The sequence below is a fragment of the Somniosus microcephalus genome, unplaced genomic scaffold (assembly GCF_052327205.1).
Source record: "Somniosus microcephalus isolate GS21.2 unplaced genomic scaffold, FLI_Smic_1.0 unresolved_chr3, whole genome shotgun sequence".
In the NCBI taxonomy this organism is placed as follows: Eukaryota; Metazoa; Chordata; class Chondrichthyes; order Squaliformes; family Somniosidae; genus Somniosus; species Somniosus microcephalus.
The window spans coordinates 11,026,689-11,049,762 of record NW_028225181.1 but is presented as its reverse complement, the minus strand read 5'-3'; the positions used below and the strand labels follow the sequence as shown (position 1 = coordinate 11,049,762).

At 47.3% G+C, this 23,074-nt stretch overlaps 1 protein-coding gene and 1 long non-coding RNA gene across 2 annotated transcripts in view; both read right to left on the bottom strand.

Annotated features, from left to right (window-relative positions):
* Positions 1-3,448: 3,448 nt before the first annotated feature.
* Positions 3,449-15,662, bottom strand: LOC147091194 (uncharacterized). The gene is made up of 2 exons (XR_015075181.1): positions 15,597-15,662; positions 3,449-4,624 (listed from the first exon to the last, which is right to left on the bottom strand). It is a non-coding gene; the product is annotated as an uncharacterized LOC147091194 (long non-coding RNA).
* A 3,371-nt stretch (positions 15,663-19,033) lies between these two features.
* Positions 19,034-23,074, bottom strand: part of LOC147091192 (uncharacterized) — a 511,682-nt gene continuing 507,641 nt past the window's right edge. Inside the window, exons 10-11 of the mRNA XM_085976673.1 lie at positions 21,426-21,511; positions 19,034-19,131 (exon numbers count right to left, since the gene is read on the bottom strand). Coding sequence (XP_085832799.1) covers positions 19,063-19,131; positions 21,426-21,511 — 155 coding nt within the window. The 3' untranslated portion in view covers positions 19,034-19,062. The remainder of the gene's footprint in view (positions 19,132-21,425; positions 21,512-23,074) is intronic.

Below are 23,074 nucleotides of genomic sequence, written 5' to 3'. Positions count from 1 at the left end.
CTAGCACGTGGCACTTGGAGTAATCCAGAGATTACAACCTTTGAGGTCCTGCTCTTTAATCTGTTACCTAGCTCCCTAAATTCTTGATGCAGGACCTCATCCCTCTTTTTACCTATGTCGTTGGTACCAATGTGGACCACGACCATTGGCTGTTCACCCTCCCCCTTCCTAAACATAATTTTTCGCTCTTACAGTTTCACCCCAACAGTTGACTAGCCGTTCCTGTCTTACGTCTGTACAAGTGACATCACAAGTTGGTGCAAGCAGATCAAGTCAGCTGTCTGTTATGCCAGTGTCTGCAAAATGTCAATAAATGTCAAGTATTTCAGCGGGCACTACGGTGCCATTTTAAATTTTCCTCCAACACCTTGTATTAAATGCCAACATACTATTAGCCTTGCGAATTGCTGGCTATACCTGCATGTTAACTTTCAGTGTTTTTTGTACAAGGACATCCAAAATCCCTTCGAACACCAACATTTAAAGGTTCCCCAACATTTAAAAATATTCTTTATTTCTATTCTTCCTACCAAAATGAATAACCTCACACTTCCCCACATTATACTCCATCTGCCACCTTCTTTCCCACTCACTTAACTTGTTTATGTCCCTTTGCAGGCTCTTTATGTCCACCTCGCAGCTCATTTTCCCACCTAACTTTGTATCATCAGCAAATTTGTACACTTTACACTCGGTCCTTCATCTAAATCATTCATATAGATTGTAAATAGCTAAAGCCCCAGCATTGATCCTTGCAGCACCCACAATAACAGTCTGCCAACCTGAAAATTACCCGTTTATTCCTATTCTCTGTCCTCATATAAACCACACGGTCTTAGAGATCGTCCGCGGGTACAATTCTAGACTCGACGGGGAATGTAGCTGAGCCAGTGGAAATATGGAAGCAAGGAGCGGGGTAACCGTGATTGGCGGTGATCTGGATCATGCTGAGCCCCAGCCGAGCTATGCTGGGAGCTGTTCTGTTTCCATTTTTTCCTTATTCAATCAAGGGATGTGGGCGTCGCTGGCAAGGCCATCATTTATTGTCCATCCTCAGTTGCTCTTGAGTAGGCGGTGGTGAGCCGCTGCAGTGCGCAGTGCTGTTATGGTGGTGGGGCTGGGAGGCGGGGTGGGAGGGGGCGGTGGCGGCGGGGAGAATTCCAGGATTTGGTCCAAAAGATGTTGAATTAATGGCGATATATTTCCAAGTCAGCCTGCGTGATTGGGAGGTGGTCGTTCACCCATGTGCCTGCTGCCATGTCCTTCTATGTGGAAGAGGTCGCGGGTTTCGGAGGTGCTGCCACAGAAGCCTTGGCGAGTTGCTGCAGTGCATCTTGTAGATGGTACACACTGCAGCCATGGTGTGCCGGTGGAGGAGGGAGTGAATGTTAAGGTGATGGATGGGGTGCCAAACAAGCAGGATATTTTGTCCTGGATGGTGTCGACCTTCTTGAGTGTTGTTGGAGCTGCACTCATCCAGGCAAGTGGAGAGCATTCCATCACACTCCTGACTTTTGCCTTGTAAACGGAGGAAAGGATTTGGGGAGAAACAAAATGAGACACTCGGAAAAACCCAGCCTCTGATCTGCTCTTGTAGCTACAGCATTTATGTGGCTGTTTCCGTTAAGGTTCTGGCCGTGGGATAACCCACGATGTTGCTGGTGTTGGATTCATCGATAGTAATGCAAGTAAATGTCAAGGGGTGGTGCTTATACACTCTCTTGTTGGAGATGCCTCTTGTGTGGCGGGAAAGTTACTTGCCACTTATTAGCTCCAACCTGAATGTGGTCCAGCACTTGTGGCATGTGGGCACGGACTGCTTAATTATCAGAGGAGTAGCGAATGGAGCTGAGCACTGGGTAATCAACAGCAAACATCCCCACTTCTGACCTTATGTTGGAGGGAAGGTCATTCATGAAGCAGCTGAAGATGTTTGGGCCTAGGGCACTGCCCTGAGGCACTCCAGCAGCGATGTCCTGTGGCTGAGGTCATTGACCTCCACAACCATCTTCCTTTAAGCTAGGTGTGACTCAAAGGGGGTGGGATTCACATTGACTATAAGATCAGCTTAGGGGCGAGTTGAGTAACTGGGTGGAAGCCTGCAGGAGAACAAAGCAGAGTGGGCTGTTGAAGGATCATCAGGGACTTTTTTCCCAATCTGAGCCAAACTGGTACCAAATCAGGTCCATTCCATTGGCATTGCTGGAGGAACAATAACCAAGATCCATCTAGTTCACCTTCTCCCATCCTGGTAGACGCGGGGTACAATGATAATGGAGTTGTTGACTAATCACAGCAATCAATCTCATTCAATTAGCCTACAGCAGACCCAGACATGAGATGAGGAAACCCCCCAGTGGTGGAGAGCTTTGGGAACCATAGATCCAAAGTCACCTGTTCCTCCCCAGCCACACTACGCTTAACACGTCATGGCTCAAGTTACTAATACACTTTCCGCAAGAGAAGTCTCTTGAATGTGCAGGGAATATCTGCTTCCAGCATCTCCCTGGGGATCCTGTTCCATAGATTGACTGACTGTTTGCTGCAGTAACATTATCGCAGATTCATTTTTAGGTAAAATAATTACAAGGCTAATGAAATGTTAGGCTTTATCTCAAAGGGTGCTGAAATACAGAGAGCTGGATTTATGCTACAGTTGTATGAAGCTCTGGTCAGACCCCATCTGGAGAAACTCTGTTCAGTTCTGGGCACCGCACCTCAGGAAGGATATATTGGCCTTGGAGGGGGTGCAGCGCAGATTCACCAGAATGATACCGGGGCTAAAAGGGGTAAATTATGAGGAAGGGGTGCAGAGACTGGACATGTATTCCCTCAAGTGTAGAAGGTTAACGGGTGATCTACTTGAGGTGTTTAAGATGATTAAAGGAGTTGATAGTGCAGATAGAGAGAAACTACGTCCAGAAAAAGGGAGCACAACCACAAAATTAGAGCTAGGCCGTTCAGGGGTGATGTCAGGAAGCAATTATTCACACAAAAGTTAATGGAAACCTGGAGATCCCTCCCCCAAAAACATGTAGCTGTTAGAGTTCAGTTACACATTTCAAAACGGAATGTTGTGTTAGGTAAGGTTATTTAGGGATATCGAACCAAGGTGGGCAAATCGGGTAAAGATACAGATGAGCCATGATCTCATTGAATGTGGGACAGGCTCGATGGGCTGAACCACCTACTCCTGATCCTGTGTTCCTATGTAACCCATTGAGTCAGATGGATTTGCCAATGTGTCCACATTGAGCAGAATACAATGGAGCAGCTCGAGGTGCTGGGAATGGGGGACAGGCCCACCAGTTACTGTAGTATCCCATCTGATCCCAGACATCACCAATCATCTAACAGCGAGCGTTCCTTACCGAAACAACACAGGTTTCTCATGATCAGATGATCAAGCCATTTCTCCAAGATCAATAAGCTTCTTGAAACGTTCAGATTAAAAGTTCAAGGATTTATTGAGCATACAGATCATGCAATAGCAATTAAACATACACTAAAAAGATCGGGATTACAAACACACCCGAACGCCAGGGAATCAAATACATTACATTTCTGAGCTCAGTAGTCAGGCCCTTCAAACCATTGCAATCCAAATCCTCATTACCCTCTGCCACTTTATTCATTCCTTTCTAATCTACAGACTTCCTTGTCCAAATGTCCATCAGTAGAAGCTACACAGCCCTGGCCATGTCTGCCTCACGTGTGCAGTTTTCCACCTTTACACTAAAGAATGGTGATCAATGGGTCATTTTACAACACTTCTATTGACTGACGCGGGTGAAGGTGGGAACATCTCACTTTCCACTTCCTCGGGAATAAAACTCCGGATGAGGAGAATCTCACAGGACCCGCCCCTTATCAGTAATTTCAGTTAATAAAGCTGGTGTCGTTACTGTTTCCACTGGGCTCATGAGCTCGGTATAACTTATTTACTTCGTTATCTTATCAAGCATTTAGCTTTTTTCACACATAATTGCTATTCTACCAAATAAAATCTTTACTTATAATTAAATGTTTGATTCTGTAAAGTCCAGAACCAACTATTTCCCCCACTCTGCTGAAACCCCAATTAAAAAGATGAGATCTACCCAGAGGTTCTCCTTTTAACAGGACTATCTGTTGCCCTTGCACCTGTTATCAGTGCTGACAGCTCCCTGAAGCTTAGGAATCTCTACACAATGGTAGGTCTTTAATGAAGTTCCCTCATTAAGCAGGAGATCACTTCCTCCTGAACTGGGCCAGATCTCTACGGTCAGTCTTGGTTCAGCAGTCCAGTGGTCACTACTTAAAAATGGAATGGTATTTAACACAGCAAAGGCTACAAGCTCCCACACACCTGCAGTATGAAGAGGAATCAATAGCGATATAAGAATAGCACACGTCTAGTTGGAGATTAACCATTTGCTGACAGTCTCCTTGGGTTAAAGAAGTTGAAGGTGAGGCAGAACCGTAATTGAGCGAGGCTGTGAAACACACAGAGACGGGATCACGGGCTCCGGGAGCTTGCTGAAACGGTCGGTCGCCTTCATTCTTCCACAACCGAGCACTCAAGGTCATCCACACTCAAATCAAACTCCTCGTTCGCACATTGATCCTTCAACATCGACTTCACCTGCATCACAGACAGGAGAAAGGATGAGTGTTGCAGCAAGCATAGGGAGGGAAGCGAGATAGACAGAGAGAAAGATAGAGAGAGGCAGAAAGAGAGTGACAGTGTATTAGAGAGACAGAGAGAGACAGTAACAGAGAGAGAAAGACAGAGACAGAGAGAGAATGAGATAGTTAGACAGAGAGAGACAGTGACAGAGCGAGAGCAAGAGAGAGGTAGACAGGGAGAGACAGCAACAGAGGTAGACAGTGTATGAGTAACAGTGACAGAGACAGGGACAGAGAGAGAGAGAGAAAGAGACAGTGACAGAGATAGACAGTGTATGAGAAAGAGACAGAGACAGTGACAGAGAGAGAGCAAGAGAGAGATAGACAGAGAGAGACAGTGACAGAGATAGACAGTGTATGTGAAACATAGAGACAGAGACAGTGACAGAGAGAGAGCAAGAGAGAGATAGAGAGAGACAGTGACAGAGATAGACAGTGTATGAGAAACATAGAGACAGAGACAGTGACAGAGAGCAAGAGAGAGATAGACAGGGAGACACAGTGACAGAGATAGACAGTGTATGAGAAACATAGAGACAGAGACAGTGACAGAGAGAGAGCAAGAGAGAGATAGAGAGACAGTGACAGAGATAGACAGTGTATGAGAAACAGTGACAGAGACAGTGACAGAGAGAGAGCGAGCGAGCGAGAGAGAGAGAGAGACAGTGACAGAGATAGACAGTGTATGAGAAACAGAGACAGTGACAGAGAGAGAGCAAGAAAGAGATAGACAGGGAGAGACAGTGACAGAGAGAGACAGTGTATGTGAAACATAGAGAGAGAGACAGTGACAGAGATGGACAGTGTATGAGAAACATAGAGACAGAGACAGTGACAGAGAGCAAGAGAGAGAGAGACAGAGAGAGACAGTGAGATAGATAGACAGTGTATGAGAAACATAGAGACAGAGACAGTGACAGATGAGAGAGGAGCGAGAGATAGAGAGAGAGACAGTGACAGAGATAGACAGTGTATGAGAAACATAGAGACAGAGACAGTGACAGAGAGAGAGCAAGAGAGAGATAGACAGAGAGAGACAGTGACAGAGATAGACAGTGTGTGAGAAACATAGAGACAGAAACAGTGACAGAAAGAGAGCAAGAGAGAGATAGACAGAGAGAGACAGTGACAGAGATAGACAGTGTATGAGAAACATAGAGACAGAGACAGTGACAGAGAGAGAGCAAGAGAGAGATAGACAGAGAGAGACAGTGACAGAGATAGACAGTGTATGAGAAACATAGAGACAGAGACAGTGACAGAGAGAGAGCAAGAGAGAGATAGAGAGAGAGAGAGACAGTGACAGAGATAGACAGTGTATGAGAAACATAGAGACAGAGACAGTGACATAGAGAGAGCAAGAGAGAGATAGAGAGAGAGACAGTGACAGAGATAGACAGTGTATGAGAAACATAGAGACAGAGACAGTGACAGAGAGAGAGCAAGAGAGAGATAGACAGAGAGAGACAGTGACAGAGATAGACAGTGTATGAGAAACATAGAGACAGAGACAGTGACAGAGAGCAAGAGAGAGATAGAGAGAGAGACAGTGACAGAGATAGACAGTGTATGAGAAACATAGAGACAGAGACAGTGACAGAGAGCAAGAGAGAGATAGAGAGAGAGACAGTGACATAGATAGACAGTGTATGAGAAACATAGAGACAGAGACAGTGACAGAGAGAGAGCAAGAGAGAGATAGACAGAGAGAGAGAGACAGTGACAGATAGACAGTGTATGAGAAACAGAGGCAGAGACAGTGAGAGAGAGAGAGCAAGAGTGAGACAGAGGGAGACAGTGACAGAGATAGACAGTGTATGAGAAACATAGAGACAGAGACAGTGACAGAGAGAGAGCAAGAGAGAGATAGAGAGAGAGAGACAGTGACAGAGATAGACAGTGTATGAGAATCATAGAGACAGAGAGTGACAGAGAGAGAGCAAGAGAGAGGTAGACAGAGAGACAGTGACAGAGATAGACAGTGTATGAGAAACATAGAGACAGAGACAGTGACAGAGAGAGAGCAAGAGAGAGATAGACAGAGAGACAGTGACAGAGATAGACATTGTGTGAGAAACATAGAGATAGAGACAGTGACAGAGAGAGAGCAAGAGAGAGATAGAGAGAGAGAGACAGAGACAGTGTATGAGAAACATAGAGACAGAGACAGTGACAGAGAGAGAGCAAGAGAGAGATCGGCAGAGAGACAGTGACAGAGATAGACAGAGTATGAGAAACATAGAGACAGAGACAGTGACAGTGAGCAAGAGAGAGATAGACAGAGAGAGAGTGTGGTAAACCACTGTTTGTATTCCACTGTGTACATGCCTGGACATGCCTCGGCTGACTCCTCCCACAAGTCCTAGTATAATGGTGACTGCTGCCCAGCCCTTTGTATTTCTGGACCGGTCGACCACTCGAGGCAGACCTTCATTCTTTTGTTAATAAAAGCCTTTAGTTACTCTCTTAACTCTCAGTCTTTTATGAGTAAATGATAGCGCATCAATTTTATTAACAAAATTTTTATAATGGAGAAGATCCTCACACCAGCATGCCTGGATTTAGATCATCGGGAGGCGAACTCATCCACCAAGTTTACTCACTGGCTTAAGTGTTTCGAAAAATTCCTGACCGCCTCCGCAGCAATCAAATCGGACGAGGACAAACTGGATGTCCTGACCTCCAAAGTGAACCACCGAGTGTACTCGGTCATCCAAGACGCGACCTCGTACGCGGACGCTATCAAGCTCCTCAAGGACCAGTACACGCGCCCAGTGAACGAAGTGTACGCCAGGCACCTCCTGGGGAGTCGTAAACAACAACCTGGGGAATCGACCGTGGAATACCTTCAGGCACTGTCTGTGCTTGGCCGGGCCTGTGGTTGTAAGGATGTAAAGGCCGCCGTGTACACAGAGGAACCTATCCGGGACGATTTTGTAGCGGGCCACAGATCCAATTACACCCGACAGCGACTGTTGGAGCAGAGTGACCTCGACCTCAACAAGGCCTCTGAACTCGCACTATCATTAGATGCAGCCTACCGGGGCATGGATGCCTACTCCTCTGCACCGTGGACGCCGCGGGGAATGACAGCCTGGGACACGGTAGGACCGCCTCATAGCGCCGTGCCACCCCAGCCACACCCCAGCAACGGCCCAACTACCGCAGCAGTGTCCCAAGGCCAGACAGCAGTGCCCCAAGGCAAGAAATGCTACTTCTGTTGCCAGGCAAAACACCCCAGAGCGCGCTGCCCGGCGAAAAACACGATCTGCTCGGGCTGCGGGAAGAAGGGACACTACGCTAACGTCTGCAGGGCCAAAGCCACCCCGAAACCCAGCTGCGCCACGTGTGGGCCATGCGGGCCGCCATCTTGGGCCTCCCCGGCCATGTGCGAACCACCGGTACAGACGGAATGCAGCAGGCCCCCAACACCGCCTCATCTGATACCCGCAGCGACACACCGACCCCTACGCTGGCATCCGTTACACTGGACCAAGCGAGACCGCACCAGCTGGCCAGTTCCACAATGGACATTAAGGTAAATGGCCACGATACAATCTGCCTTTTTGACTCTGGGAGCACAGAGAGCTTCATCCACCCCGACACGGTGCGGCGTTGCTCTCTCCCAGTCCTGCCTGCGCACCAGCGGATTTCTATGGCCTCCGAGTCCCAGTCGGCGGACATCGGCTGCTACTGCGTAGTGACACTCGTAGTAGACGGGACCGTGTACGGTCATTTTAAACTTCTGATCCTGCCCGACCTCTGCGCTGCCGTCCTGCTGGGGTTAGATTTTCAGTGCCACCTTAAAAGTGTTACGATGGCGTACGGTGGACCCCTACCCCCACTCACAGTCCGCAGCCAGCAGCTCCCAAATTGCCCGCCGCGCACCAGGTGCAACCTCTCCACACTCAGAGTCACCCCCCCCCCACTGTTTGCTAACCTCACCCCTGACTGTAAGCCCATCGCCACAAAGAGCAGGCGATACAGTGCCGGGGACATGGTTTTCATTAAAACCGAAGTGGAGCAGCACCAGCCCCTGGCGAGCCCAGGTTGTGGTTGTTAAGACCGGCGAGAAGCAACGCCTGGTCATTGACTACAGCCAGACAATAAATCACTACACCCTGCTGGACGCCTACCCACTCCCCCGCATAGCTGATATGGTCAACCAGATCGCGCAGTACCGAGTCTTCTCGACCATTGACCTGAAATCAGCGTACCACCAGCTCCCTATCCGCCCTGAGGACCGCCAGTATACTGCCTTTGAGGCAAACGGCCGCCTCTACCACTTCCTTAGGGTTCCATTTGGCGTCACCAACGGGGTCTCCGTCTTCCAAAGGGAGCTGGACCGGATGGTAGATCAAAATGCGTTGCAGGCCACTTTCCCATATCTGGACAATGTGACCATCTGCGGCCATGACTTGCAGGACCATGACGCAAACCTCGAAAAATTCCTCCGCACCGCCCAACTCCTGAACCTGACATATAACAAGGAGAAGTGCATATTCCGCACAAACCGCCTCGCCATCCTTGGCTGTGTTGTGGAACTCGGAGTCATCGGCCCCGACCCCGACCGGATGCGTCCCCTTATGGAACTCCCACTGCCCCACTGCCTCAAGGCCCTGAAGCGGTGCCTAGGGTTTTTCTCCTCTTATGCCCAGTGGGTCCCCTACTATGCGGACAAGGCCCATCCGCTGATCAAGTCCACCTCTTTTCCCTTGACGGCAGAGGCCCGCTTAGCCTTCCACCGTATCAAGGAAGACATTGCCAAAGCCACCATGCACGCAGTGGACGAATCCATCCCCTTCCAGGTGGAAAGCGACGCGTCCGACTTTGCCCTGGCTGCTACCCTCAATCAGGCGGGGAGACCCGTGGCCTTCTTTTCACGAACCCTCCAAGGCCCGGAGACCAGACACTCCGCTGTTGAGAAGGAGGCCCAGGCGATTGTGGAGGCTGTGCGTCATTGGAGGCACTACCTGGCCGGAAAACGATTTACCCTGTTCAGTTGCTTTCATGTTTAACAACAAGCAGAGGGGCAAAATCAAAAATGACAAGATCTTGAGGTGGAGAATCGAACTTTCCACCTACAATTACGAGATCTTGTACCAGCCCGGGAAGCTCAATGAACCTCCAGATGCGCTATCGCGTGGCACCTGCGCCAGCGCGCAGATCGATAGACTGCGGGCCCTCCACAATGACCTCTGCCACCCGGGGGTCACCAGGTTCTTCCACTTCATCAAAGCCCGCAACCTGCCTTACTCTATTGAGGAGGTCAGGACCATGACCAGGAACTGCCAAGTCTGCGCTGAGTGCAAACCGCACTTTTATAGACCAGACAGGGCCCACCTGATAAAAGCCACTCGCCCCTTCGAGCGCCTGAGCGTTGATTTTAAAGGGCCTCTCCCCTCCTCCGACCGCAATGTGTACTTTGTACTTTGTACTGTGTACTTCCTCAATATTATTGATGAGTACTCCCGTTTCCCGTTCGCCATCCCCTGCCCGGACATGACCAGTGCCACGGTCATTAAATGTCTGAACGACCTCTTCACCCTGTTCGGTTTCCCCAGCTATATCCATAGCGTTTATGAGCGACGAACTCCGTCAGTACCTGCTAACTAGGGGTATTGCCACAAGCAGGACCACCAGTTACAACCCCCGGGGGAACGGACAGGTGGAAAGAGAAAATGCGACAGTTTGGAAGGCCGCCCTGCTAGCCTTAAAGTCTAGGGGCCTTCCAACCTCCCGCTGGCAGGATGTGCTCCCCGATGCGCTCCACTCTATTCGGTCACTGCTCTGCACTGCCACTAACACCACCACTCATGAGAAAATGTTTGTCTTCCCAAGGAAGTCCACATCGGGGACATCGCTACCGCCATGGCTGACAGCCCCAGGGCCGGTCCTACTGAGAAGGCACGTGAGGACCCATAAAACGGACCCCCTGGTCGAGAGGGTCGACCTCCTCCACGCCAACCGCCAGTATGCTTACATTGCATACCCGGACGGGCGGGAGGACACAGTCTCCATAAGAGACCTTGCACCCTCGGGGGCCGCAGTAACCCACTGCTCACTACCACCACCCCCCATGATCCGATATCCAGCCCCAGCAGACGGCAGGCCTGGGCCCCGCGACCCGCTCGACATCTACGAGGACGACACGCCTGTGCCACAGCCCACGCAGGACTCGATGCCGGAAGTTCCACTACCCCTGCCGTCGCCACGCCGATCACAGCGGCAGACAAGACCTCCGGAGAGACTCCAATACACAAACTTTTAATAAACTTAACCTCGCTGGGCTCAATTTTAAACAACGGGTGAATGTGGTAAACCACTGCTTGTATTCCACTGTGTACATGCCTGGATACTAGTATAAAGGTGACTGCTCCCCAGCCCTTTGTATTTCTGGACCGGTCGACCACTCGAGGCAGACCTTCATTCTTTTGTTAATAAAAGCCTTTAGTTACTCTCTTAACTCTCAGTCTTTTATGAGTAATTGATAGCGCATCAGAGAGTGACAGAGATAGACAGTGTATGAGAAACAAAGACAGAGACAGTGACAGAGAGAGAGCAAGAGAGAGAAAGAGAGAGAGAGACAGTGACAGAGTTAGACAGTGTATGAGAAACATAGAGACAGAGAGAGAGCAAGAGAGAGATAGAGAGAGACAGTGACAGAGATAGACAGTGTATGAGAAACATAGACACAGAGACAGTGACAGAGAGAGGGCAAGAGAGAGATAGACAGAGAGAGACAGTGACAGAGATAGACAATGTATGAGAAACATAGAGACAGAGACAGTGACAGAGAGAGCAAGAGAGAGATAGAGAGAGACAGTGACAGAGAGAGACAGTGTATGAGAAACATAGAGACAGAGACAGTGACAGAGAGAGAGCGAGAGAGAGATAGACAGAGAGACACAGTGACAGAGATAGACAGTGTATGAGAAACATAGAGACAGAGACAGTGACAGAGAGAGAGCAAGGGAGAGATAGACAGAGAGAGACAGTGACAGAGATAGACAGTGTATGAGAAACATAGAGACAGAGACAGTGACAGAGAGAGGGCAAGAGAGATAGACAGAGAGAGACAGTGACAGAGATAGACAGTGTATGAGAAACATAGAGACAGAGACATGGACAGAGAGAGAGCAAGGGAGAGATAGACAGAGAGAGACAGTGACAGAGATAGACAGTGTATGAGAAACATAGAGATGGAGACATGGACAGAGAGAGAGCAAAAGACAGATAGACAGAGAGAGACAGTGATAGATAGACAGTGTATGAGAAACATAGAGACAGAGACAGTGACAGAGAGAGAGCAAGGGAGAGATAGACAGAGAGAGACAGTGACAGAGATAGACAGTGTTTGAGAAACATTGAGACAGAGACAGTGACAGAGAGCAAGAGAGATAGACAGAGAGAGACAATGACAGAGATAGACAGTGTATGAGAAACATAGAGACAGAGACAGTGACAGAGAGAGAGCAAGAGAGAGATAGACAGAAAGAGACAGTGACAGAGAGAGAGCAAGAGAGATATAGAGAGAGAGACAGTGACAGATATAGACAGTGTATGAGAAACATAGAGACAGAGACAGTGACAGAGAGAGAGCAAGAGAGAGATAGACAGAGAGAGAGACAGTGACAGAGATAGACAGTGTATGAGAAACATAGAGACAGAGACAGTGACAGAGAGAGAGCAAGAGAGAGATAGACAGAGAGAGAGAGACAGTGACAGAGATAGACAGTGTATGAGAAACATAGAGGCAGAGACAGTGAGAGAGAGAGAGCAAGAGAGAGATAGAGAGAGACAGTGACAGAGAGAGAGCGAGAGAGAGAGAGAGAGAGAGAGACAGTGACAGAGATAGACAGTGTATGAGAAACATAGAGACAGAGACAGTGACAGTGAGCAAGAGAGAGATATACAGAGAGAGAGTGACAGAGATAGACAGTGTATGAGAAACAGAGGCAGAGAGAGTGACAGAGAGAGAGCAAGAGAGAGATCGGCAGAGAGACAGTGACAGTGATCGATAGTGTATGAGAAACATAGAGACAGAGACAGTGACAGAGAGAGAGCAAGAGAGAGATAGACAGAGAGACAGTGACAGAGATAGACAGTGTATGAGAAACAGAGACAGTGACAGAGAGAGAGCAAGAGAGAGATCGGCAGAGAGACAGTGACAGAGATCGACAGTGTATGAGAAACATAGAGACAGAGACAGTGACAGAGAGAGAGCAAGAGAGAGATGGACAGAGAGAGAGACAGTGACAGAGATAGACAGTGTATGAGAAACATAGAGACAGAGACAGTGACAGAGAGAGAGCAAGAGAGAGATAGAGAGACAGTGACAGAGATAGACAGTGTATGAGAAACATAGAGGCAGAGACAGTGAGAGAGAGAGAGCAGGAGAGAGATAGAGAGAGTCAGTGACAGAGAGAGAGCGAGAGAGAGATAGAGAGAGAGAGACAGTGACAGAGATAGACAGTGTATGAGAAACATAGAGACAGAGACAGTGACAGTGAGCAAGAGAGAGATAGACAGAGAGAGAGTGACAGAGATAGACAGTGTATGAGAAACAGAGACAGAGAGAGTGACAGAGAGAGAGCAAGAGAGAGATCGGCAGAGAGACAGTGACAGAGATCGACAGTGTATGAGAAACATACAGACAGAGACAGTGACAGAGAGAGAGCAAGAGAGTGATAGACAGAGAGAGACAGTGACAGAGATAGACAGTGTATGAGAAACATAGAGACAGAGACAGTGACATAGAGAGAGCAAGAGAGAGATAGACAGAGAGAGACAGTGACAGAGATAGACAGTGTATGACAAACATAGAGACAGACAGTGACAGAGAGAGAGCAAGAGAGAGATAGACAGAGAGAGACAGTGACAGAGATAGACAGAGTATGACAAACATAGAGACAGAGACAGTGACATAGAGAGAGCAAGAGAGAGATAGAGAGAGACAGTGACAGAGATAGACAGTGTATGAGAAACATAGAGACAGTGACAGAGAGAGAGCAAGAGAGAGATCGGCAGAGAGACAGTGACAGAGATCGACAGTGTATGAGAAACAGAGACAGAGACAGTGACAGAGAGAGAGCAAGAGAGAGATAGACAGAGAGACAATGACAGAGATAGACAGTGTATGAGAAACAGAGACAGTGACAGAGAGAGAGCAAAAGAGAGATAGACAGTGTATGAGAAACATAGAGACAGAGACAGTGACAGAGAGAGAGCAAGAGAGAGATAGGCAGAGAGAGACAGTGACAGAGATAGACAGTGTATGAGAAACATTGAGACAGAGACAGTGACAGAGAGAGAGCAAGAGAGAGATAGACAGAGAGAGAGAGTGACAGAGATAGTCAGTGTATGAGAAACATAGAGACAGAGACAGTGACAGAGAGAGAGCAAGAGAGAGATAGACAGAGAGAGACAGTGACAGAGATAAACAGTGTATGAGAAACATAGAGACAGAGACAGTGACAGAGAGAGAGCAAGAGAGAGATAGAGAGACAGTGACAGAGATAGACAGTGTATGAGAAACATAGAGACAGAGACAGTGACAGAGAGAGAGCGAGAGAGAGATAGACAGAAAGAGACAGTGACAGAGATAGACAGTGTATGAGAAACATAGAGACAGAGACAGTGACAGAGAGAGAGCAAGAGAGAGATAGACAGAGAGACAGCGACAGAGAGAGACAGTGTATGAGAAACATAGAGACAGAGACAGTGACAGAGAGAGAGCAAGAGAGAGATAGAGAGACAGTGACAGAGATAGACAGTGTATAAGAAACATAGAGACAGAGACAGTGACAGAGAGAGAGCGAGAGAGAGATAGACAGAAAGAGACAGTGACAGAGATAGACAGTGTATGAGAAACATAGAGACAGAGACAGTGACAGAGAGAGAGCGAGAGAGAGATAGACAGAAAGAGACAGTGACAGAGATAGACAGTGTATGAGAAACATAGAGACAGAGACAGTGACAGAGAGAGAGCAAGAGAGAGATAGAGAGACAGTGACAGAGATAGACATTGTATGAGAAACATAGAGACAGAGACAGTGACAGAGAGAGAGCAAGAGAGAGATAGACAGAGAGACAGTGACAGAGAGAGACAGTGTGTGAGAAACATAGAGACAGAGACAGTGACAGAGAGAGAGCAAGAGAGAGATAGACAGAGAGAGTGACAGTGACAGAGACAGACAGTGTATGAGAAACATAGAGACAGAGACAGTGACAGAGAGAGGGCAAGAGCGAGATAGACAGAGAGAGACAGTGACAGTGAATGCACTAAAAGAAAAAGCCCGAAGAGCCCTATATGCAATAAAAAGAAAATTCTACAACATCCAAATCCCAATCAAAATCTGGCTCAAAATATTTGACAGCATAATCCTGCCCATTGCACTGTACGGTAGTGAAGTATGGGGCCCGCTAAATCACCAAAGCTACACTAAATGGGAAAAACACACAATAGAAGCCCTACATGCAGAATTCTGCCGAAGCATCCTTCGCACCCAAAGAAAAACGCCAACAAATGCATGCAGAGCCGAACTAGGCAGATACCCACTGATAATAAACATCCAAAAACGAGCACTAAACTTCCTAAATCACCTCAAATCTAGCTCCCCAGACACCCTTCATTTCAAAGCCTTTCAGACCCAATTGCTAAACCCAGAAAAGAGTCCCCTGAGTCAGCTGCTACTGAAACTAAGTACTCAGCCGGACCCTGACCAGCCCCAGGCCAACACAGCCGTCCAAACACCAATCCGAGTGAACCAAATCATTAAAAAATGCAAAGAAACCTACCTGGAACATTGGAACAAAATAACCGAAAGCCAAAGCAGATTAGAATGTTACCGGGCCCTAAAAAGAGAATATAAACTGGCAGACTACCTCACGACCATCAGAGACACAAAACAGAGACAGACCCTCACCAGGTACAGACTAAGCGACCACCAACTGGAAATTGAAAAAGGCAGATACAAGAAATCCTGGCAGCCTAGAGAGAATAGAATATGCGATCAATGTCTGGCTGGCGAGGTTGAAACAGAAATGCATTTCCTCCTAAAATGCGAAAAATTCAACACATCAAGAAACATATTATTCAACAAGCTAAGCCAAACAACCCCAGATTTCAAGGAATTGGACGATCTGTCAAAATTGAGATTAGTCCTAGGAGAAGGAGACAGACCATACCTTGGGGCCAAATATGTAACAACATGTCACAACCTGAGGACTGTTTAAAATTAAGACTGTTTAAAATTAATATTGAACGTACCAAATGAAGTACAAAGACTGTTTAAAATTAATATTGTTTAAAAGTAATATTGTATGTACCCAACAAATGTCAAATCGATTGACACCTACAGAATGTTAGAAAACTGTACCTTTTTGCAATGTAAGCTTTGGCAATATGGTTCTCTGTAAACTTTCATGCCAATAAAGCATTTGAATTGAATTGAATTGAATTGAATTGACAGAGATAGACAGTGTATGAGAAACATAGAGACAGAGACAGTGACAGAGAGAGAGCAAGAGAGAGATGGAGAGAGAGAGACAGTGACAGAGATAGACAGTGTATGAGAAACAGAGACAGAGACAGTGACAGAGAGAGAGCAAGAGAGAGATAGACAGAGAGAGACAGTGACAGAGATAGACAGTGTATGAGAAACATAGAGACAGAGACAGTGACAGAGAGAGAGCAAGAGAGAGATGGACAGAGAGAGAGACAGTGACAGAGATAGACAGTGTATGAGAAACATAGAGACAGAGACAGTGACAGAGAGAGAGCAAGAGAGAGATAGAGAGACAGTGACAGAGATAGACAGTGTATGAGAAACATAGAGGCAGAGACAGTGAGAGAGAGAGAGCAGGAGAGAGATAGAGAGAGTCAGTGACAGAGAGAGAGCGAGAGAGAGATAGAGAGAGAGAGACAGTGACAGAGATAGACAGTGTATGAGAAACATAGAGACAGAGACAGTGACAGTGAGCAAGAGAGAGATAGACAGAGAGAGAGTGACAGAGATAGACAGTGTATGAGAAACAGAGACAGAGAGAGTGACAGAGAGAGAGCAAGAGAGAGATCGGCAGAGAGACAGTGACAGAGATCGACAGTGTATGAGAAACATACAGACAGAGACAGTGACAGAGAGAGAGCAAGAGAGTGATAGACAGAGAGAGACAGTGACAGAGATAGACAGTGTATGAGAAACATAGAGACAGAGACAGTGACATAGAGAGAGCAAGAGAGAGATAGACAGAGAGAGACAGTGACAGAGATAGACAGTGTATGACAAACATAGAGACAGACAGTGACAGAGAGAGAGCAAGAGAGAGATAGACAGAGAGAGACAGTGACAGAGATAGACAGAGTATGACAAACATAGAGACAGAGACAGTGACATAGAGAGAGCAAGAGAGAGATAGAGAGAGACAGTGACAGAGATAGACAGTGTATGAGAAACATAGAGACAGTGACAGAGAGAGAGCAAGAGAGAGATCGGCAGAGAGACAGTGACAGAGATCGACAGTGTATGAGAAACAGAGACAGAGACAGTGACAGAGAGAGAGCAAGAGAGAGATAGACAGAGAGACAATGACAGAGATAGACAGTGTATGAGAAACAGAGACAGTGACAGAGAGAGAGCAAAAGAGAGATAGACAGTGTATGAGAAACATAGAGACAGAGACAGTGACAGAGAGAGAGCAAGAGAGAGATAGGCAGAGAGAGACAGTGACAGAGATAGACAGTGTATGAGAAACATTGAGACAGAGACAGTGACAGAGAGAGAGCAAGAGAGAGATAGACAGAGAGAGAGAGTGACAGAGATAGTCAGTGTATGAGAAACATAGAGACAGAGACAGTGACAGAGAGAGAGCAAGAGAGAGATAGACAGAGAGAGACAGTGACAGAGATAAACAGTGTATGAGAAACATAGAGACAGAGACAGTGACAGAGAGAGAGCAAGAGAGAGATAGAGAGACAGTGACAGAGATAGACAGTGTATGAGAAACATAGAGACAGAGACAGTGACAGAGAGAGAGCGAGAGAGAGATAGACAGAAAGAGACAGTGACAGAGATAGACAGTGTATGAGAAACATAGAGACAGAGACAGTGACAGAGAGAGAGCAAGAGAGAGATAGACAGAGAGACAGCGACAGAGAGAGACAGTGTATGAGAAACATAGAGACAGAGACAGTGACAGAGAGAGAGCAAGAGAGAGATAGAGAGACAGTGACAGAGATAGACAGTGTATAAGAAACATAGAGACAGAGACAGTGACAGAGAGAGAGCGAGAGAGAGATAGACAGAAAGAGACAGTGACAGAGATAGACAGTGTATGAGAAACATAGAGACAGAGACAGTGACAGAGAGAGAGCGAGAGAGAGATAGACAGAAAGAGACAGTGACAGAGATAGACAGTGTATGAGAAACATAGAGACAGAGACAGTGACAGAGAGAGAGCAAGAGAGAGATAGAGAGACAGTGACAGAGATAGACATTGTATGAGAAACATAGAGACAGAGACAGTGACAGAGAGAGAGCAAGAGAGAGATAGACAGAGAGACAGTGACAGAGAGAGACAGTGTGTGAGAAACATAGAGACAGAGACAGTGACAGAGAGAGAGCAAGAGAGAGATAGACAGAGAGAGTGACAGTGACAGAGACAGACAGTGTATGAGAAACATAGAGACAGAGACAGTGACAGAGAGAGGGCAAGAGCGAGATAGACAGAGAGAGACAGTGACAGTGAATGCACTAAAAGAAAAAGCCCGAAGAGCCCTATATGCAATAAAAAGAAAATTCTACAACATCCAAATCCCAATCAAAATCTGGCTCAAAATATTTGACAGCATAATCCTGCCCATTGCACTGTACGGTAGTGAAGTATGGGGCCCGCTAAATCACCAAAGCTACACTAAATGGGAAAAACACACAATAGAAGCCCTACATGCAGAATTCTGCCGAAGCATCCTTCGCACCCAAAGAAAAACGCCAACAAATGCATGCAGAGCCGAACTAGGCAGATACCCACTGATAATAAACATCCAAAAACGAGCACTAAACTTCCTAAATCACCTCAAATCTAGCTCCCCAGACACCCTTCATTTCAAAGCCTTTCAGACCCAATTGCTAAACCCAGAAAAGAGTCCCCTGAGTCAGCTGCTACTGAAACTAAGTACTCAGCCGGACCCTGACCAGCCCCAGGCCAACACAGCCGTCCAAACACCAATCCGAGTGAACCAAATCCTTAAAAAATGCAAAGAAACCTACCTGGAACATTGGAACAAAATAACCGAAAGCCAAAGCAGATTAGAATGTTACCGGGCCCTAAAAAGAGAATATAAACTGGCAGACTACCTCACGACCATCAGAGACACAAAACAGAGACAGACCCTCACCAGGTACAGACTAAGCGACCACCAACTGGAAATTGAAAAAGGCAGATACAAGAAATCCTGGCAGCCTAGAGAGAATAGAATATGCGATCAATGTCTGGCTGGCGAGGTTGAAACAGAAATGCATTTCCTCCTAAAATGCGAAAAATTCAACACATCAAGAAACATATTATTCAACAAGCTAAGCCAAACAACCCCAGATTTCAAGGAATTGGACGATCTGTCAAAATTGAGATTAGTCCTAGGAGAAGGAGACAGACCATACCTTGGGGCCAAATATGTAACAACATGTCACAACCTGAGGACTGTTTAAAATTAAGACTGTTTAAAATTAATATTGAACGTACCAAATGAAGTACAAAGACTGTTTAAAATTAATATTGTTTAAAAGTAATATTGTATGTACCCAACAAATGTCAAATCGATTGACACCTACAGAATGTTAGAAAACTGTACCTTTTTGCAATGTAAGCTTTGGCAATATGGTTCTCTGTAAACTTTCATGCCAATAAAGCATTTGAATTGAATTGAATTGAATTGAATTGACAGAGATAGACAGTGTATGAGAAACATAGAGACAGAGACAGTGACAGAGAGAGAGCAAGAGAGAGATGGAGAGAGAGAGACAGTGACAGAGATAGACAGTGTATGAGAAACAGAGACAGAGACAGTGACAGAGAGAGAGCAAGAGAGAGATAGACAGAGAGAGACAGTGACAGAGATAGACAGTGTATGAGAAACATAGAGACAGAGACAGTGACAGAGAGAGAGCAAGAGAGAGATAGACAGAGAGACACAGTGACAGAGATAGACAGTGTATTAGAAACATAGAGACAGAGACAGTGACAGAGAGCAAGAGAGAGATAGACAGAGACAGTGACAGAGATAGACAGTGTATGAGATACATAGATACAGTGACAGAGAGCGAGCAAGAGAGAGATAGACAGAGAGAGACAGTTCATGAGAAAGACAGATACAGAGAGAGAATGATAGATAGAGAGAGACAGTGAAAGAGAGAGAACGACAGAGACAGAGAGAGAAAGACAGAGACAGATGGACAGAGAGAGAGAGAGAGAGAGTGTGTGAGAAACAGGGAGAGAGACAGACAGGCCGAGAGAGAGACAGTGAGAGATAGAATGGGGGAGTAACAGCGACATACAGAGAGAGAGGAAGAGACAGAGGGGGAGAGAGAGAGACACAGACAGAGAAAGAAAATGAGCGACAAAGTGATCTGATCCTACCCTCAGCAAGTCATTCAGCCCCTCGAGCCTGTTACACAGGAACATGAGGAGGCCATTCAGCCCTCTCGAGCCTGTTACACAGGAACAGGAGGAGGCCATTCAGCCCTCGAACCTGCAACACAGGAACAGGATGAGGGCATTCAGCCCCTCGAGCCTGTTACACAGGAACAGGAGGAGGCCATTCTGCCCTCGAGCCTGCTACACATGAACAGGAGGAGTCCCGTTTGCACCTCGAGCCTGTTACACAAAAACAGGAGGAGGCCATTCAGCCCCTCGAGCCTTTTACACAGGAACAGGAGGAGGCCATTCAGCCCCTCGAGCCTGTTACACAGGAACAGGAGGAGGCCATTCAGCCCCTCGAGCCTGTTACACAGGAACAGGAGGAGGCCATTCAGCCCCTCGAGCCTGTTACACAGGAACAGGAGGAGGCAATTCAGCCCCTTGAGCCTGTTACACAGGAACAGGAGGTGGTTATTCAGCCCCTCGACCCTGTTACACAGGAACAGGAGGAGGCCATTCAGCCCCTTGAGCCTGTTACACAGGAACAGGAGGTGGTTATTCAGCCCCTCGACCCTGTTACACAGGAACAGGAGGAGGCCATTCAGTCCCTTGAGCCAGTTACACAGGAACAGGAGGAGGCCATTCAGCCCCTCGAACCTGTTACACAGGAACAGGAGGAGGTCATTCAGCCCCTCGAGCCTGTCACACAGGGGAGGACGCCATTCAGCCCCTTGATCCTGATACACAGGAACCTGAGGAGCCCATTCAGCCCCTCGAGCCTGTTACACGGAAAAGGAGGAGGGCATTCAGGCCCTCAAGCCTACTACATAGGACCAGGAGAAGGTCATTCAGCCCTTCGAGCCTATTACACAGGCGAAGGAGGAGGCCAATCATCCCCTCGAACCTATTACACAAGAACAGGAGGTGCCCATTCAGCCCCTCGAGCTGCTCTGTACCACAGCTCCGTGAATGAGTTGGTTTGGGTGACAGGATGATATCCAGAGGGGGGAGTGGAGCTGGTTACATATCTGATGTGTTGATGTCCATCAGTGAATTCAGACAGCGAGAGGGACGATCTGCTGTCGCCCTGTGTTTGCTCTCAGTGCAGTGCAGTCTCTCACCCTCTCCACAGCGATTCTCTTCACCGTTTCATCATCGAGTTTTGTCATTGAAGTGATCTGCACATTAATCCGCTTGTACTGCATATCTAAAAACAACAGTCACAACTTCAAAAGGTTAAACATGCTGAGAGGTTAGCGCAGGTCACGGGATGTATTTAGAACTCTTGCTCCCCTCTATTTCATGCTCTCTTTCCCCTATTTTACATTCGCTCTTTCCTTTCCCTCTCTTTTAATCACTTTTTATCTCACCCCTCTTGTGTCCAGGCTGCTCTCTCTGCATATTCATTCTCTGCCCTCCGTTCTCTCGCCTGCTTTTGTTCCCTCTCCCTATGTGATCGCTCGTCTCTCTGTGCAGCATTACCTCACACCTCTGCCCCATCACTCAGAGAGAGAGAGAGAGAGAGAGAGCAAGGAGGAGAAGAGAGAGACAGAGAGAGTGAGATTCAGGGAGTGAAGGCGAGAGAGAAACAGACAGAGAGAGGAAAGAGAGAGAGAGAGAGTGAGATTCAGGGAGTGAAGGCGAGAGAGAAACAGAGAGAGAGAAGAAAGAGAGAGAGAGAGATTGAGATTCAGGGAGTGAAGGCGAGAGAGAAACAGAGAGAGAGAAGAAAGAGAGAGAGAGAGAGAGTGAGAATCAGGGAGCGAAATCGAGAGAGAAACAGGGAGAGAGGAAAGAGAGAGAGAGAGGGAGAAGGCAAGCGAGAGACAGAGCGAATCAGAGAGAGGAGAGAGAGACAGAGAGAGAGAATCAGGGAGAGAAGGCGAGAGAGAAACAGAGAGGGAGAGAGGAAAGAGAGAGAGAGAGACAGAGAGAGAGAGAGAATTAGGGAGAGAAGTCGAGAGAGAAACAGGGAGAGAGGAAAGAGAGAGAGAGAGAGAGAAGGCAAGCGAGAGACAGAGTGAATCAGAGAGAGGAGAGAGAGACAGAGAGAATCAGGGAGAGAAGGCGAGAGAGAAACAGAGACGGAGAGAGGAAAGAGAGAGAGAGAGACAGAGAGAGAGAGAGAATCAGGGAGAGAAGTCGAGAGAGAAACAGGGAGAGAGGAAAGAGAGAGACAGAGAGAGAGAAGGCAAGCGAGAGACAGAGCGAATCAGAGAGAGAAGGAGAGAGAGACAGAGAGAGAGAATCAGGGAGAGAAGGCGAGAGAGAGACAGAGGGAGAGTATCAAAGAGAGAAGGCAAGAAAGACAGAGAATGAGAGAGAGAGAGAATCAGAGAGAGAAAGCGAGAGAGAGAGAGAGTGATAGAGAATCAGAGAGAGAGAGAGAGAGAGTGAGAGAGAATCAGAGAGAGAGAGAGTGAGAGGCAGAGAGAGAGAGAGAGAGAATCAGAGAGAAAGCGAGAGAGAGAGTGAGAGAGAATCAGAGAGAGAGAGAGTGAGAGACAGAGAGAGAGAAAGAGAGACAGAGAGAGAGACAGAGAGAGAGACAGAGAGAGAGACAGACAGACAGAGAGAGAGACAGAGAGAGAGACAGAGAGAGAGACAGACAGACAGAGATAAAGACAGAGATAAAGACAGAGACAGCACAGGAGTGAGAGAGAACAGGCATGAAATAGAATAGCTGAGAGCGAGGGGAGGTAGAATAGGGGGAAAGAAGTCATCAGAGAGATATGGAGTTAGAGGAGTGAGAGCAAACAGGAGGGAGATT